This window comes from Siphateles boraxobius, unplaced genomic scaffold, assembly GCF_051911475.1.
Source record: "Siphateles boraxobius isolate OS27281-9 unplaced genomic scaffold, OSU_SipBor_1 65, whole genome shotgun sequence".
NCBI classification, from domain to species: Eukaryota; Metazoa; Chordata; class Actinopteri; order Cypriniformes; family Leuciscidae; genus Siphateles; species Siphateles boraxobius.
In genome coordinates this window covers 21,167,353-21,183,049 of record NW_027509192.1, presented here as the reverse complement: position 1 = coordinate 21,183,049, position 15,697 = coordinate 21,167,353, and the positions used below count along the sequence as shown (strand labels likewise).

General features: G+C 42.4%; 1 protein-coding gene across 1 annotated transcript in view; it reads left to right on the top strand.

Annotated features, from left to right (window-relative positions):
• Nucleotides 1-15,697, top strand: part of slc5a12 (solute carrier family 5 member 12) — a 46,656-nt gene that overhangs the window by 19,893 nt on the left and 11,066 nt on the right. The window contains exons 7-13 of the mRNA XM_077211447.1: nucleotides 5,823-5,952; nucleotides 6,140-6,228; nucleotides 6,624-6,736; nucleotides 7,989-8,056; nucleotides 8,149-8,235; nucleotides 9,133-9,320; nucleotides 12,892-12,995. Coding sequence (XP_077067562.1) covers nucleotides 5,823-5,952; nucleotides 6,140-6,228; nucleotides 6,624-6,736; nucleotides 7,989-8,056; nucleotides 8,149-8,235; nucleotides 9,133-9,320; nucleotides 12,892-12,995 — 779 coding nt within the window. The remainder of the gene's footprint in view (nucleotides 1-5,822; nucleotides 5,953-6,139; nucleotides 6,229-6,623; nucleotides 6,737-7,988; nucleotides 8,057-8,148; nucleotides 8,236-9,132; nucleotides 9,321-12,891; nucleotides 12,996-15,697) is intronic.

The following is a 15,697-nucleotide window of genomic DNA, read 5'->3' as shown; positions in this document are numbered from 1 at the left end:
ACTATGAGAAAATCAAAGCCATCAATCTAAACAAGTTGGGCTCCACATTTTTGTTTGATATGTCAAAAAATTAACTTTCGGTAAGATTTTGTTTGGGCGCAGTACCAAGCGTTTCCTCTAGATGAAATTCATCTCCTATTCGTTTCCAATGCAATCATTTTTGACAGTGAACAATACCAGTCTGTCTATTTTTTTTTCAGGACCATGTAACATTTTTCATTATGAATCAAGAATCATATCCATGATTTTCTTTTGTGTGTTCATATAGCAAGTGGCAAAACCTTTACCTTTAGAAATTAAGAAAAAAAAAACATAATTGAGCGAACAGCACTTAATCTAACTTGTACTTCTACCCAATTACATTTCCAAGGAAAAAAATATAAAAAAAAACTCCTTTTTCTTCATGCATTTTTTTCAGTTTTTTTAACAGTCAATAAATTTGTAGTCAATAGGTTTCAGCCTATCATCTTAAACAGCATCTTACATAATAAGGACATTGAGAACACTGTAAATTAAACAGGATTCTTTCAAAAGTTTGTGCATCGAATATTTGATCCACAAACTTTTGAAAGAATCCTGTTAACCAGTCAACTTACAATACTTTCGTACAATTAAAGTTGACATGAAATGAAAATTCACCCTATTTTCAATGTTATAGTTCTTTCATTTTTTAAACAAATGTTTTGACCTCGTGTTGTTTAATCAAAATTATATAACTGGACCTTCTGATGAAACTAGAAGAACACTATGATTCTGAACAGATGAAATTCTCCAATCATTTAGTCAGCTTAAAAACCCCGCCCCTGCAAGCTCACATTCTTCTGCCTCAAGTTTTTTGAGTGCCACGCCCACATCTCAACATCCAATCAAGAGCTGAGGCATAGAACCAAGCCCCAATCCAGCAGTTTTTCTTTTTTCCCTGATAATCCGTTACACTGAGATGTACGTAACAAAGATCTGTCTCTCCTTTCATTTCATCAATGTAAATGTACTTTAATGTAAAAATTTAACTTTAAATGTAAAAACTTTTTTTCACTCATGTATGTTTTTGATAGATATTTTGACTTCCCTTTCAAGGGAACTCGAGCTGCTTCAAACGCTATGGGAACGCCCCTGCGTGTGTGCGTCCTGAAGCACGTATGAAATCAGTCCAATGGAGAGACGGAACGTCATAGGCGGGTGACGTCATCGACCAGGAAACTATAAAGCACCCCGAAATCACAACCGCGACAGCTTCTGTGCCTTCAGCAAGCGCTATATGTGAAATCATTGTCTCAAGTGTTTTTGTCTGTCCTTAGTTGTCACTAGGCAGGAGTTTTCTCACTATTTCAAAAAACTATATATATATATATATATATATATATATATATATATATATATACAGTATATATATATATATATATATATATATATATATATATATATATATATATATATATATATATATATATATATATTGAGAGACATGGCGAGCAAACAGCCATATAGAAAGTGTGTTCCTCCCTGCTCGCGCTATCTAACGGGCGGGGATACACACGATCTATGTGTTGTTTGTTTGGGAGAGGAGCATGCACGGTCAGCGCTCGAGGGCGTTCCCTTGCGGACACTCCGATCCCGCCTGACGTTTTTAACGAGAACGCCCAGGTTCGCGAATGGATCTGTCAGCGGGGTCAGAGGTGGGCTCTGCCTTATCTCTGACTTCGCCTGACAGATCTAATGCCTCGTATCAGGGTTCGGAAGCACGCGCTGCGGTTTCTTCCACCCCGATACAGGCACTACAGCTATCCAGTTCCAAGGGACTGGATGTTGTTAGTGTTTATGCTCGTGATACTGAGGATTCGCCACCTCAGTCTCATGCTTTTGAGGAGCTCGTTGAGGTTGTAACGAGAGCGGTCGAAACATTACATATCGATTGGCCGGCAGATAATAAGGACGTTCGTTTAAAAAAAAAGAATTAAACGGGGTCTCTCGGGGTCGCCAAGGAGACGGCTATTTCTGTCGGCCGTTCTATGGCGTCCTGGTGGCCATTGAGAGACATTTCTGGCTCAATTTGAGCAATATTACAGAAAATGAGAAAATATTTTTATGGATTTTCCTATCTCTTGATCTGGCCTCTTCGGCGATGCAGTGAACACGGTCGTCGAGAGGGTTCAGGAAACAGCCATACAAGAAACGGCTGCCTTCCAAAAACTTCTCCCTCGCCAGACTCATGTCTCCGGGGTTGCTGAGCGGGAGCAGCCCCAAACTTTTAAAACCAGCTCCTCACACCGTGCCACACAAAAACAGAGCATTGCTTCCCGTGTTCCCCAACAAAAAGTCTGGGGACACGGAAAGCACGCTCAACAGCAGCCTTCAAGGGATGAGACGGATCTGAGGACCGTCATTATTTCCAAGAAAGCTGCAAAGAAAAGGCCTGACGTCCGAGGGCTCAGGCCATCGAGGGCAGTTCCCCACCGAAGCAGAGCGGTTAACACCTCTTTTTACGGTGCCCGTCTCTCTTCGGTGCCCTCAAGGGGACCATTATGCTAACCCTGCCAGCTCGTGTATTACAGGGCGCAGCGGTCTCCGGCGAGCACATATCTCAGGTGCCACCCGGAAACGTAGTGACCCTGGGATGCCTGCCCCCTCCGAGGAGGGCCTTAGAGCAGTCAGTTCAGTCGTTCCCTGCCGGTTCGCCGTTACAGGGCGACGGGCTGATTGCCCCGAAAAAAAGCTAAATCCAGGAACCATTCTCGAGAGGCTGGTACCTCTAGTAGAATTCTTGGCAGCGCGAAGCTACTGCCAACTATTTCTCGTTGGGTCCTGCAGACCAAAAGGAGCTTTCATCCCACCGTGGTGAGCCCCGAGCAGGTTTCTGGTTATGGAACAAGAGGTGAAAATCCTGTTGGACATAGGGGCCATAGAATATGTACCTCCCTCCAACAGGGACGGCGGGTTTTGCAGCCGGTATTTCATCGTTCCAGAGAAGGATGGGGGGTTGCGTCCAATTTTGATTTTATTAGTTCTGTACGTTTCCGTCATGTAACTAAAGTTCAAAATGTTGAGACAAATCATGCCACAGATCAGATCCGAGGACTGGTCTGTCACGAAAGATCTCAAGGATGCGTACTTCCATGTGTCTATCCTTCCACAACACAGGAAGTTCCTGAGGTGCGCTTTCCAATATTGGGTACTTCCGTTCGGCCTAGCTCTCTCTCCCCGAATATTTATGAAATGTATGGATGCAGCTCTGGCTCCGGACTCCAGGGCCATCCGCATTTTTAATTATATCGACGATTGGTTGATTTTAGCTCAATCGGAGCATCTGGCGGCTCGGCATCGAGATGTTGTTCTCGCTCACATCAAGAAACTGGGGTTGAGGCTGAATGGCAAGTAAAGTGTGCTATCTCCGCTACAGAGGACCACTTTTCTGGGTGTAATGTGGAATTCGACGACGATGCAGGCATGCCTGTCTCCTGCTCGTATTGCATCGATCCTCACGGCCGTCAAACATGAGTGGTCGCCCTGCTCAGGGTCTGTGGCGGGACCATCATCTCTTGTGGCACATAAATTGTCTAGAAATGTTGGCAGTGTTTCAGGCTCTGAAACACTTCCTCCCAGACCTGAGAGGTCATCATGTTCTTGTTCATCAGACAACACATCGGTGGTCTCCTACATAAATCACCAGGGAGGTCTGCGTTCGCGCCCGTTATACAAGCTTGCTCGCCAGATCCCTCTATGGTCCCAGGAGAAGCTTCTTTCATGGAGGGCTATTTATATTCCAGGGTATCTAAATCAGGGGGCAGACATCCTGTCGAGGCAGGGGCCGAGGCCCTGGGCATGGAGACTCCACCCCGAGGTGGTGGAGCTCCTATGGAAACGTTTCGGTCATGCCGAGGTAGACCTGTTTGCTTCCAGAGAGACATCACACTGTCCACTGTGGTTCTCTCTAAGCCGTCCAGTCCCTCTGGGGTTGAACGCTATGGTACAGGAGTGGCCGCGGTCACGTCTGTATGCATTTCCCCCGATTGCTCTGCTCCCAGGAGTTCTGGAAAGGGTTCGCCAGTACGGGGTCTATCTACTGTTGGTAGCCCCGTACTGGCCGGCCCGAGTATGGTTTGCGGACCTGGTGTCTTTCCTCGTCAGCTCTCCTCTGGAGATTCCGATCAGGAGGGACCCTCTCTCTCAGGCGAGTGGGTCGATCCTTCGCCCCCGCCCAGAACTGTGGAAACTTTGGGCTTGGCCTCTGAGGGGGCCCAGCTCTTAAGTTCAGGTCTCTCAACCGAGGTTGTTGAGACCATCCTCCACTCCAGAGCTCCTTCCATGAGGAAGTTATATGCCTTGAAGTGGAGACTTTTCACTTCTTCGTGTGGAGAACACCAGCTGGACCCAGTTGACTGCCCATTGGGTGCAGTGCTGGAGTTCCTGCAGGAGCATTTCTCCTCAGGGCTATCCCCCTCCACAATAAAGGTGTACGTGGCGGCACTAGCTGCTTACCATGTCCCTTTCAGTGGAGTCTCTTTGGGGAGACACCCGCTTATAACACGCTTTCTTCGTGGTTTTCTGAGGCTGAGGCCAGCAGTTCACACGAGGGTGCCGACCTGGGATCTGGCCATCGTACTAGAAGGTCTCTCCCTAGCTCCGTTCGAGCCTGTTGAAGAGGTTCCTGAGAAATTCTTCTCTTTAAAGACTATCTTTCTTCTTGCTATTTCGTCTCTTAAATGAATTGGAGACATTCAAGCACTCTCGGTTCCCCCCTTGTGCCTGGAATTCTCGCCTGGTATGGTGAAGGCCCCTTCTAATGTTGCTAGACCTATATTTCTGCAGGCTTTCTGTCCTCCTCCCTTTATGTCGTCAGACCAGGAGAAACTTAATTTACTCTGCCCAGTTAGGGCTTTAGATGCTTATGTCCACAGAGCTGCCCTGTGGAGGAAGTCTGAACAGTTGTTCGTTTGCTTTGGGCCACCCAGGAAGGGGTGTCCTGCATCTAAACAGAGTATGAGCAAGTGGGTGGTTGAGGCCATTTCACTTGCTTACGATTCGGCTGGTCAGCCTTTACCCTTGGCTGTACGAGCTCACTCGACTAGGAGTATGGCTGCTTCCAAAGGCTTATTGTCAGGAGTTTCTCTCCATGTTGTCTTTGATGCGGCAGGCTAGTCCTCACCGCACACATTTGTTAGGTTTTATGACCTTGACCTCAGCTCCACTCCAGGGGCGCAGGTGCTCTGGTCCTCTGTGCGCTCTGATTTCACATGACGGGCACTTGCTCTTATGGCGACGTGGGTATTAGCGTTCCCACAGCGTTTGACGCAGCTCGAGTTCCCTTGAAAGGGAACGTCTCGGTTACATATGTAACCCTAGTTGCCTGAATAGGGAACGAGACGCTGCGTCGTTCTGCCATACTCCCTGCATGCCAGTGATCGACTTGCTTCAGGCCTATCAGAAGCTGTCGCGGTTGTGATTTCGGGGTGCTTTATAGTTTCCTGGTCGATGACATCACCCGCCTATGACGTTCCGTCTCTCCATTGGACTGATTTCATACGTGCTTCAGGACGCACTCACGCAGGGGCGTTCCCACATAGTTTGACGCAGCGTCTCGTTCCCTATTCAGGGAACTAGGGTTACATACGTAACCAAGACGTTTTAAATGAAGTACATTTTTTACCTATTCTTTAACTTAGGTGCAATTTCCTTTTTTACTACTACTTCTTTTTGCATTTCTGATTTTAAAAAAAAATACTGCTAGAATAAAAACATTAAATGAAAATTCAAGTTTTCAAGCACCAGCTTTTCATTTATATTTCGAGTTCAGTTAATAAAAAAAGGTCTTTCTTTTGTCTTAGGGCTCTTTATCTGAATCTGCTGGGTTTGTGGATAATTTTGTTCTGTGCTGTGATATCTGGTCTAATGATGTACGCTTTCTACTCCCACTGTGACCCCTGGTCAAGTGGATTGGTCTCTGCACCAGACCAGGTGATTATCTCATATACATTTATTTGAAATAAACCTCTAAAATATAATCACCTGAATTAAACATTAGAACATCCACGTATATAGTTTAATGTTATTTGTTTAGCAGTATTATTAGTGGCACTCACTTAAGTATTGCTATATTACTATTGCTCATATCGTTAACGTTAGCGTATCCATTTCTTCTCAGCTCATGCCATATTTTGTGATGGAAATTCTCGGGGCATTTCCAGGACTGCCTGGGTTATTTGTCGCATGTGCATTCAGTGGAACTCTGAGGTAAAACTAAGTCCTTTTGTCCCTCAATGAGTTTCAGACATTTTACCTATAAAAGTTTACAGTAACATACGATAATATAGTAATATAGCTTAAATAAAAATAAAAATAATGTATTTGCTTAAGACCCTGAATACAATGTTTAATTATAAAGATGTTTCTTAGATTTAAAAATACGGTACCACTGATATAGAGACATATGTGAGTGTGCGTCATTTTATACAAATTTTCATTTCTCGATTTCAAAGTCATTTCCAAGAAAGTTAGTGAGTAAATAATGTCAGAGTATTCATTTTTGTGTGAACTCTGCCGTTAAATGGTTTTTAACATATTTTTTCATATAGCTGAGCAATACTTCTGACCTAGAAAAGGAGACATGTTCTGTTTCTCTTTTTCAGCACAGTAGCTGCCAGTATCAATGCTTTAGCCACAGTAATGTATGAGGACTTCGTGAGCCAGTGTTTTGGAGATCTGTCCAACCGAGCAGCCAACTGGATCAGTAAAGCACTGTGTAAATACACCCAATGTGTTCAAACCTTTTAAGGACTTTAATAGAGGATTCTCGTAATGAGAATATTAATTGTGTCATATGGCATAAGAGCAGATTTATCACTGAAAAGACTTGTCTCAGTGGATCACTACATCATTATTAGTCACAGAGAGAAAAAACTAAAAAAACAGCCGGAAAATTCTGTTCGTTCTGCCACTTTAAATGGGCAGAAATGGAAACGCAACAGATCATTGGATCTTCAGATTTTATTAAGAAACGCCTGACATTTTAACAGGCAGATGTAGGTCAATCAACAGGTAGAGTGAACCTACACAAAACCTGTGCAGCTGAACACTCATGTGAGCACAACTTTATAAAGTTGGTCTAGAAATCATTGAAGAAGTTAAACACTCAACACTTGGAACATCAAAGAATGATCATTTCACAATAAATGAATGATATTTACAGATTTGAATGATCTTGGAGAACACTGTGCTTTAGAATACTTTTAAAAAGAGAACTTTTAATGTAAACTCAATTTGCAATGATGAAGTTGTAATTTAGTGCATTTTAAATATATTTCATTGCGATTCTGCAAGTAATTTACATGTATGTTAGTCAATGCACCAAAATAAGTGTACTATTTTAAAGCACAACAAAAGATTATTAAAAAATAATGTTTTAAAATGTTCTTTTTAATTTTACATTATTACAAAGTTCACCTTTGAGTAGTGTTACATGTGTTAAGAAACAGTTATGAAAGTGTACTCTCTTTAAGTGCTTAAGTGGCTTTTGTTTAATTAATTTTATATTAAGTACAGTTTTTTTAAATATACTTTTAAGATTACTGTAAGTACACATTTAATACAGTTCAGTACACTTCTTTTTCACAAATGGAATTTGATGAACCATGGTTTCACGTCAAGATATACTGTAATGAATTGACAAGATTAGAAATGCCTTAATCTAGTGATCCATTTGATTGTGCAAAACGTGTTGCCATTGATGCATATTCTGTTATTTAGATATTGCTTCTAATGTATCATTTGTTTTTCATTCACAAGGTGAAAACTTTTCAAAGGACAAAGTCAATTTCATAATTATTTATATCAATTGCACAAATGGTGTACAATGTGCTAAATTTCCATACTTAGGGTATAGGGGTTTGTAAACCCTAAATATAAGAATAGTAATAGTGATGCTTGACTAAGCAAGAACTACTTAATTTTTCAATTAATACTACTACACTGACTAATTGTCTGCTGATGCTCAGGTGTGGTGTTTGGTGTGGCTTGCACTACTATGGCTGTGGGTGCATCATATATGGGAGGAATTGTGCAGGTACGTGGCTCATGAGATTCTCATTTGGGTTCAGATTATCTGGTACTGCTTAATTTCCTATCGTTGAGTATCTTTTTCCTCTTGTGCCTCAGGCGGCCCTCAGTATCCATGGCATGTGTGGAGGCCCAATGCTGGGCCTGTTTTCTCTTGGAATCCTGTTTCCTGTCACTAACCTAAAGGTTAATCTAAACTTTCATACCAGACTTGTGAAGGAGGGTACAGACATGTATAATGGTTGGATTTAACTTTTAGTTTTCTCTCAATTTTGAAGTACTAGAGACATCTGAAACAATAGCAAACAAAATGTATAAATGTTTATTTTTTTTATCCATTTACCAATGACATTAGAATTTTAAAAGAATACTTTATTTGTCAACTTTGAACTGTCAATTTTAAGTGACATGTTGTTCATACATCAAATGCAATATATAATGTTTCATAAAGGTAAAATCTCCTAATTTTACTTTGTAAAATTGTAAATATTATAGCTGGTAATTGCTGAAGAGGTTTTTGAAAAAAAAAAAAAAAACTTCATGTGCATTTTATATTAAAGCTATAGGGCTACAAAAGGTTTTTTCTACGAATTCTATATCATTTTCTATATAGTAAAATATACAAATAAGACAAAAATCTTGAATTTTTACTTTCAGAAGCTTGAGATAAAATTTGAACAAAAGCAATTTTCCCCTATTTATCTGCAGAACCTCCATTTAAATTGAAATGAGTATAAAACATGTTACAGAGCCCCTAAAAGCAAAAGTTTTTTTGCGAAGGAAAGCCAAGATTTTGCGAGCAAACTCAAAGTTTCTCAGGAACACACAACTTTTGCCAGAGAATGCAAAAGCATTGAACAAAATGTTTCCCCTCCCCTCCCATCTAATTTTTTTTTTTTTTTACTTTGCATGTGGACTGTATTTTGTATAACATTCAAAAACAAACACACCGTTCGGGGGGAACATATTTAAATGTAAAATAAAAATGTTAATGTAAAATAAAACATGAATCAATTTTTAATTTGTGCTTCACTAAAGTTCATATTGTTCACATTCTTTGTGATTTGTGGTCTTTATCTTTAGGGGGCATTTGGGGGATTGATTGTGGGCATCAGTCTCTCATTCTGGGTTGGTGTGGGGGCTTTCATTTATCCAGCACCCAGCAATAACACACATCCTCTTGAACTCAGCACTGCAGGCTGCAACTTCAGCATCACAGCTGATGGATCCAACCAAACATCACTCACCGTGAGCGCTCTCTCCTCTGACAGGTGCAATTTGCTTTTATCATTCTTTTGATGTTAAAATACCGAAGATCCCACTTTTGTGGAAAGAAATTTGTGTTTGTCAAACCATTTCATGCGGTACAAGAGTGCACTCAGTTGTTATAGAAAATAAGAATGCAATTTCTTTAAAAATATTATCACAGACTAGAAATAATGACCAACATAAAATTGAAGTAAATTATTACATTTTCTGACAGTGATTATTTCTATCCTTTTTAAAAGTAATACATATTTAGTTGAGTCATGAAACTCTGGGGTGCAGGACCATAACATGCAATCTGCAAGCAATTACATCATTACTGCATGGCACAAACTGATTGGCCTCTGTTAATCCTGCAGCCAATGAGATTGCTTGCTCAACATTTAAATAGTCTGGCTCAGTGTTTGTTGTTGAACACTATCAGAGTTCCTCTGAATCCCTCCTCCTCCCCCAGCTCCACCTGCCTAGATCTGCTACAGGATTTATGTATGTCTATTTATGCAGCAGTAGCATATCTTACCTGCCCACAGAAGTGTGTCTGTGTATCTATTGAGTCCAAAATTTCGACACGTTGTAAGGAACCTGGGTTAGGCTTTGGGGATATGTATTCAAAAATTAGTAATTTCACAATTAATAATTATTCATACGGTTTGACCCAGATAATCATACGTTAAATCTCCCAAAAAAGGGATAATACGTTGCCAAGCTGTATGAACGACTGAATACAACGGATTTATAATCAATCATCCCACATATTGGCAAAAATAGATCAATTATATATATCAATAATCAATTCATAACGAATTATAATTCAAAATTCCTATACAAATTGTCCAGAATATATAGGTTCCGTGGATAACTTCTAAGGGAATTAATTCGTAATCGAATGAATCTGTTTGTCCAGCAAACTGATCATGCGATCTTCATCAACTCCTATAGAGAAGTTACCCTTAAATATGAATTGCGTGTCTGTGTGTAGGCTAAATGATGAATGAACGGCACAGGCGCGCGCGCTTTGTTTACTACAGTTATACAGCGCGTGTCTGTGCCGTTCATTCACTCTCGCACCTACATTAGTAAACATGTACATGAACACATTCAAACTATATTGCTATAGCCTACTAAGATGAATAAAAATAGACTGAAATATGTTGAAATAAAATGTCTGTATAAGCAACAAACTGCAAATTAACATGTATATGCTTATCATACACAATATGTTACAGACTAAATATGAATGTTTAGACAAGATTTTGTGATTAGTTTTGGATAGATTATAAAGGTTTGACTGTAAAAAAAGACTACTGTCACATTAAATAGGTACGCTTTTGTTCACCAATTTGAGAATTGGCACCTCCTCAATCTGAGGTTCCTGAGTGGCGGTCGCAGCCCAGGCCTGTTAGAGATAGACAAGATCTGAGGGCTGTTATCTCTAAGAGAGCTTGGTCTAAGAAGAAGAAGTCCTGACGCCAAGGCTATCAGGCTTCTGAGGGTAGTCCCCTCCAGGAAAGAACAATTCTGAGGAACCATCCCTCCTTGGCACCCTCCGGGGGGCGACTCTCCGAGGAGAGCCACAGCGTTGCCACTTCGGTTGTTCCCTGCCGGTTCGCCGCTTCAGGGCGCCGAGGTGTCAGCGTCCCCGTGCAATCCTCTGAGGAGGGTTGTAGAACGGTCAGTTCGGTGGTTCCCTGCCGTTTCGCCGCTTCAGGGCGCTGAAATGATTGTTCAATCAAATCCAGAGGCCAGTCTCGAGAGACTGGTTCCCTTATCGGAATTTCTGGCAGCGTGGAAACTTCTGCCAAATATTTCTCTATGGGTCCTGCACATAATAGAAAAGGGTTACAGAATTCAGTTCGGTTCTCGTCCGCCCAGATTTCAAGGGGTTCTTCCCACAGTGGTGGACTCAGAGCAGGCTCTGGTTATGGAGCAAGAAGTACTGACGCTTCTGCAAAAAGGGGCTATAGAAAGGGTTTCTCTTCCCTGCAGACAGTCGGGGTTTTACAGCCGTTACTTCATCATTCCCAAAAAGGATGGGGGGTTGCGTCCTATTCTAGATCTGCATCATTTAAACAGCAGAGTTCAGAAACTCAAGTTCAAGATGCTTACACTCAAACAGATTGTATCACAGATTCAGTCCGAGGACTGGTTTGTAACAATATACTTGAAGGACGCTTACTTTCATGTATCTATACATCCTCATCACAGGAAGTTCATGAGGTTTGCTTCCGGGGGCGAAGCATACCAATCGGGGCCTTCCGTTCGGCCTAGATTTACAAAAGCATTTCTACAAAGCATTTCTACACCCTAGGTCGGGTTACATTCCTAAGGTCCCGACTAATGTCGTGGGCCCTATTGTGCTGCAGGCTTTTTGCCCTCCACCTTTTAATACCCCAGATCAGGAAAGTCTCAATCTGTTATGTCCCGTTAGGGATTTGGATGCCTACGTTCACAGAGCTGCCCTGTGGTGTAGATCAGAGCAGTTATTTGTCTGCTTCGGTTCAACTAAGAAAGGTTGCCCTGCATCGAAACAGGTAATGAGCAAGTGGGTAGTTGAGGCTATCTCACTTGCTTATGAAGCGGCCGGACAGCCTTCACCTATGGCTGTTCGGGCCCATTCTACAAGGAGTATGGCTGCCTCTAAGGCTTTGATTTCAGGTGTTTCCCTTTAGGATATTTGTAATGCGGCAGGCTGGTCCTCCCCACATACATTTGTCAGATTTTATGACTTAGACCTCTCCACTCCTGGGGCTAGGTTGCTTGCTTCTTAGTGTGCACAAGGACTTCACACAGAACGGGCATTTGTCATTTTGGCGTAGTGGGTATGGGGTTCCCACCGTGTCTCAACGCAGCTCGAGTTCCCTTGAAAGGGAACGTCTCAGGTTACGTATGTAACCCTGGTTCCCTAAGAGAAAACGAGACGCTGCGTTCTCATGCCATACTTCCAGCATGCCCTGATTGACTTGCTTCAGGCTTATCAGAAGCTACTGCGGTTTGTTTTCAGGGGTGCTTTATAGCTTCCTGGTCTATGATGTTACCCGCCTATGACGTCTCACTCTTCCATTGGACTGATTATACACGTGCCTTACGACAAAATCACACAGGGGTACTCCCACCGCATCTCAACGCAGCGTCTTGTTCCCTCTCAGGGAACCAGGGTTACACACGTAACCTGAGACGTTTTTATTTAAAAAGTTCTTATAATATAATACAATATAAAAATCTATTGATAGTCCTATATTTTACAGTACAAATGTAAACATGCTGCACTTTCATTTTAATATCATTTAATAATCATTTGTTAAAAATTATTAATTACTTCAATGAGCTCATTGTTTCTGCCTTAAATTATTACATTGTGATTTTGACTGTGATTTTTTTATATGTAAATTTCTGAAATGCATTACTTATGTAACAGACAGTTACCTCTGATAACAAATCAGTCTAAATTGTAATGTTGGACTCATGCATTTTCTGTAAAGATGCTTTGAAATGTTGTGTATTGTGAAAAGACATTTACAAATAAATGTGAATTGGAATGAATTAATATGATGTAAATTATCTCTGTCTTGTGTTCAGGTATTGGCTGGCTGATTCATGGTACTCCATGTCCTATCTGTACTACAGTGCAGTGGGCTTTATTGGAACTATAGCAGCAGGCCTGCTTATCACACTGCTGACGGGTGAGAGCAACATTTTATTAGCTCATCTATTCAATGACATACTGGGAGCAACAAAACACCTTTAGTTATTTACTGTATATCTAACAATAAAATATCTGCTGCTCTCAAACATAGAGAAAGACCATTCATATCAAAGAATCTGAGAGCTGCGAATAGTTCTATCAAAGTTATTTTAAAGAAGTCATACATCAATGTATTCATACACATATGTTAGTCAGGGTTTCAAGCAACAAAAACATATTTTTTTTTGTTTACAAATATTTCCCACCGTCCATTTGAACCTCAAAGAATAAACTGGTACTCTACCTGGCTAATTTATTGGCATATGAAACAAATAATAACAATTACATCTATTGCTTTTGCTGTTGGGTCCAATATATTTGTCATTGTATCATCCTTCAAAGCAGCTTCATTAGCATTAGCCTCTTGCTAAATATGTTTTCCTTAAAACTGATAATCACTTAAAGCTTCTATTCCAGCATCATATGCAGAGTCAGCTATAAGCAAGGCATTAGTAGTTTGATGTTTAAAAGTGAGATGAACTGAAAAGTGTTACACACTGTGGCTCTGTAGTTCTTTTAAAACATTGCCATGTTTGTTTGAGCAACCCGACCAGGGATTAGATTAGATGAAAGTAGAGTAGAGTAGATTGGATTAGATTGGATTAGAAAAGTTTATTAATCTCCAGGGAAACGTCTCGGGTTATGACTGTAACCCTTGTTCCCTGAGAAGGGAACTCGACACTGCGTCGATGACGATATTTTGTGGAACGTCCCCCAGCGCAGCGCCTCTTGAAGCGGGAATGAAACTAAGCCAATCGTGATTGGTGTTGGGTCATGAAGTAACATGTGACGGCATCCATGGAAGCTACAAAGGGACGCCGGCACACAACAGCGATAGCTTCTGTGATGAAGCAAGTCGCTCCCAGGCAGAGGAAGGCGTTTGCGAAGGGACGCAGTGTCTTGTTCCCTTCTCAGGGAAAAGGGGTCACAGTCATAGCCTGAGACGTTCCCTTTCGAGGGAACTCGAACTGCGTCGATGAAGACACTTAGGGGAACGAGTACCCACTATGCCACAATGAGCACTGTCTGTTCCAGTGTGAAGCAGGCACACTTATGTGGCACCGGCAGCATTTCTGGCACCGACACCGGCAGCATTTCCAGACAATTTATATGCCAGGAGGAATGTTGGTCCTGCCATAGACATCTTGCCCCAGCCCGTGAGGGAGGCGTCTGTCGAAACGGCTTTCCAGCGACATGATGCTCCCAGCACGGGACCTTGGGACAGAAACCAAGGTTCTCTTTCGAGGGAACTCGCGATGCGTCGATGACGCTTTGGGAACACCTTTGCGTGACTGAGTCTGAAGCACTACTGTCAACTAGTCCAATGGAATGAATGAAGCGTCACGGGCGGGTGACGTCATGACCAGGAAGATATAAAAGCACATCTGGTGCAATGCTCGCGTTAGCTTTTGTGCCTCAGCAAAGCGCTCTGTGTCAAAACTGTCTGTTATATTTATTGTTGTCTGTCTCTCTTTATATTGTATTATGGTGAAACAACTATTCAAAGCCTGTGCTTCTCCTTGCCCTCGTTATATCACGGGTGGAGATACACATGAGCTTTGTGTAGTTTGTTTGGGAGTGAAGCATGCTATGTCAGCCTTCGAGGGGGCTGACTGTCAGCATTGTGAGCGTCTCCCGCTCCGCATGCTCCGCTCCCGTCTGTCCACATTTGAGGATGATGGACAGGCTCGCGAACCTCGGGGTTCTGGACCCGCGGCTGCCGAGGCAGCTCGGAGAAGGCTCACTTGGGGTTCGCAAATGGATCTTTCGGCGGGGTTGGGGACGGGCTCTGCCTTTTCTCCTCCTTTACCCGAAGGATCCATTGCTCTCTTGCCGGTGTCGGAAGCCCGCACTGCGGCTTCTTCCGCCCGGGAAGAGAGCCCGTTGCTTCAGTGCTCTAGCTCTGAGGAGGTAGAGTTACTGAGCATCAGTGAGAGTGACACAAACACAAAAAAAGAAAGTTCAATAAGGGGAGAGGATTCGCCATCCCTCTCCCCAGCACATGAGGAGCTTATTGAGGTGATAACTCATGCTGTAGATAAGTTGAGTATTGACTGACCAGCAGAAAAGAGAGATTCCCGTCCTAAAAGCAAATTAGACGAGCGTTTTCTCACTTCTAATGTTTCATCTCAATCACGGGCCCTTTCATTCTTTCCTGATCTACATAGTGAGCTATGTAGATCATGGAATAAACCATATTCGTCATGTCTTTTTAGTCCCCACGTTCAAACGTATTCAAATATAAAGGGGCTGAAAGATTTTGGTTATGGGTCGATGCCCCCAGCGGAACAGACGCTCGCGAGCTATCTGTCTCCTGGGTCAGCATCGTCCCTGAAGGATCCCGTGTTGCCGAATAAACCACTAAAGACCACATCTAATTTAGTGGGTAAGGCTTATACGGCAGCAGGTCAAGCTGGAGCCTGTCTGCACACGATGGCAGTGCTCCAAGCCTATCAGGCAGATCTGCTGGGGGATATAGATAGGAGTGAGGGAGTTAGTCCCGACGAAATTCGTCGGGCTACAGATCTTTCTCTCAGAGCTACGAAGGAGACCGCCCGTGCTATTGGGGGGTCTATGGCAGCCCTCGTAGCTACTGAGAGACATCTTTGGTTAAATCTGACAGATATGAAAGATAAAGAT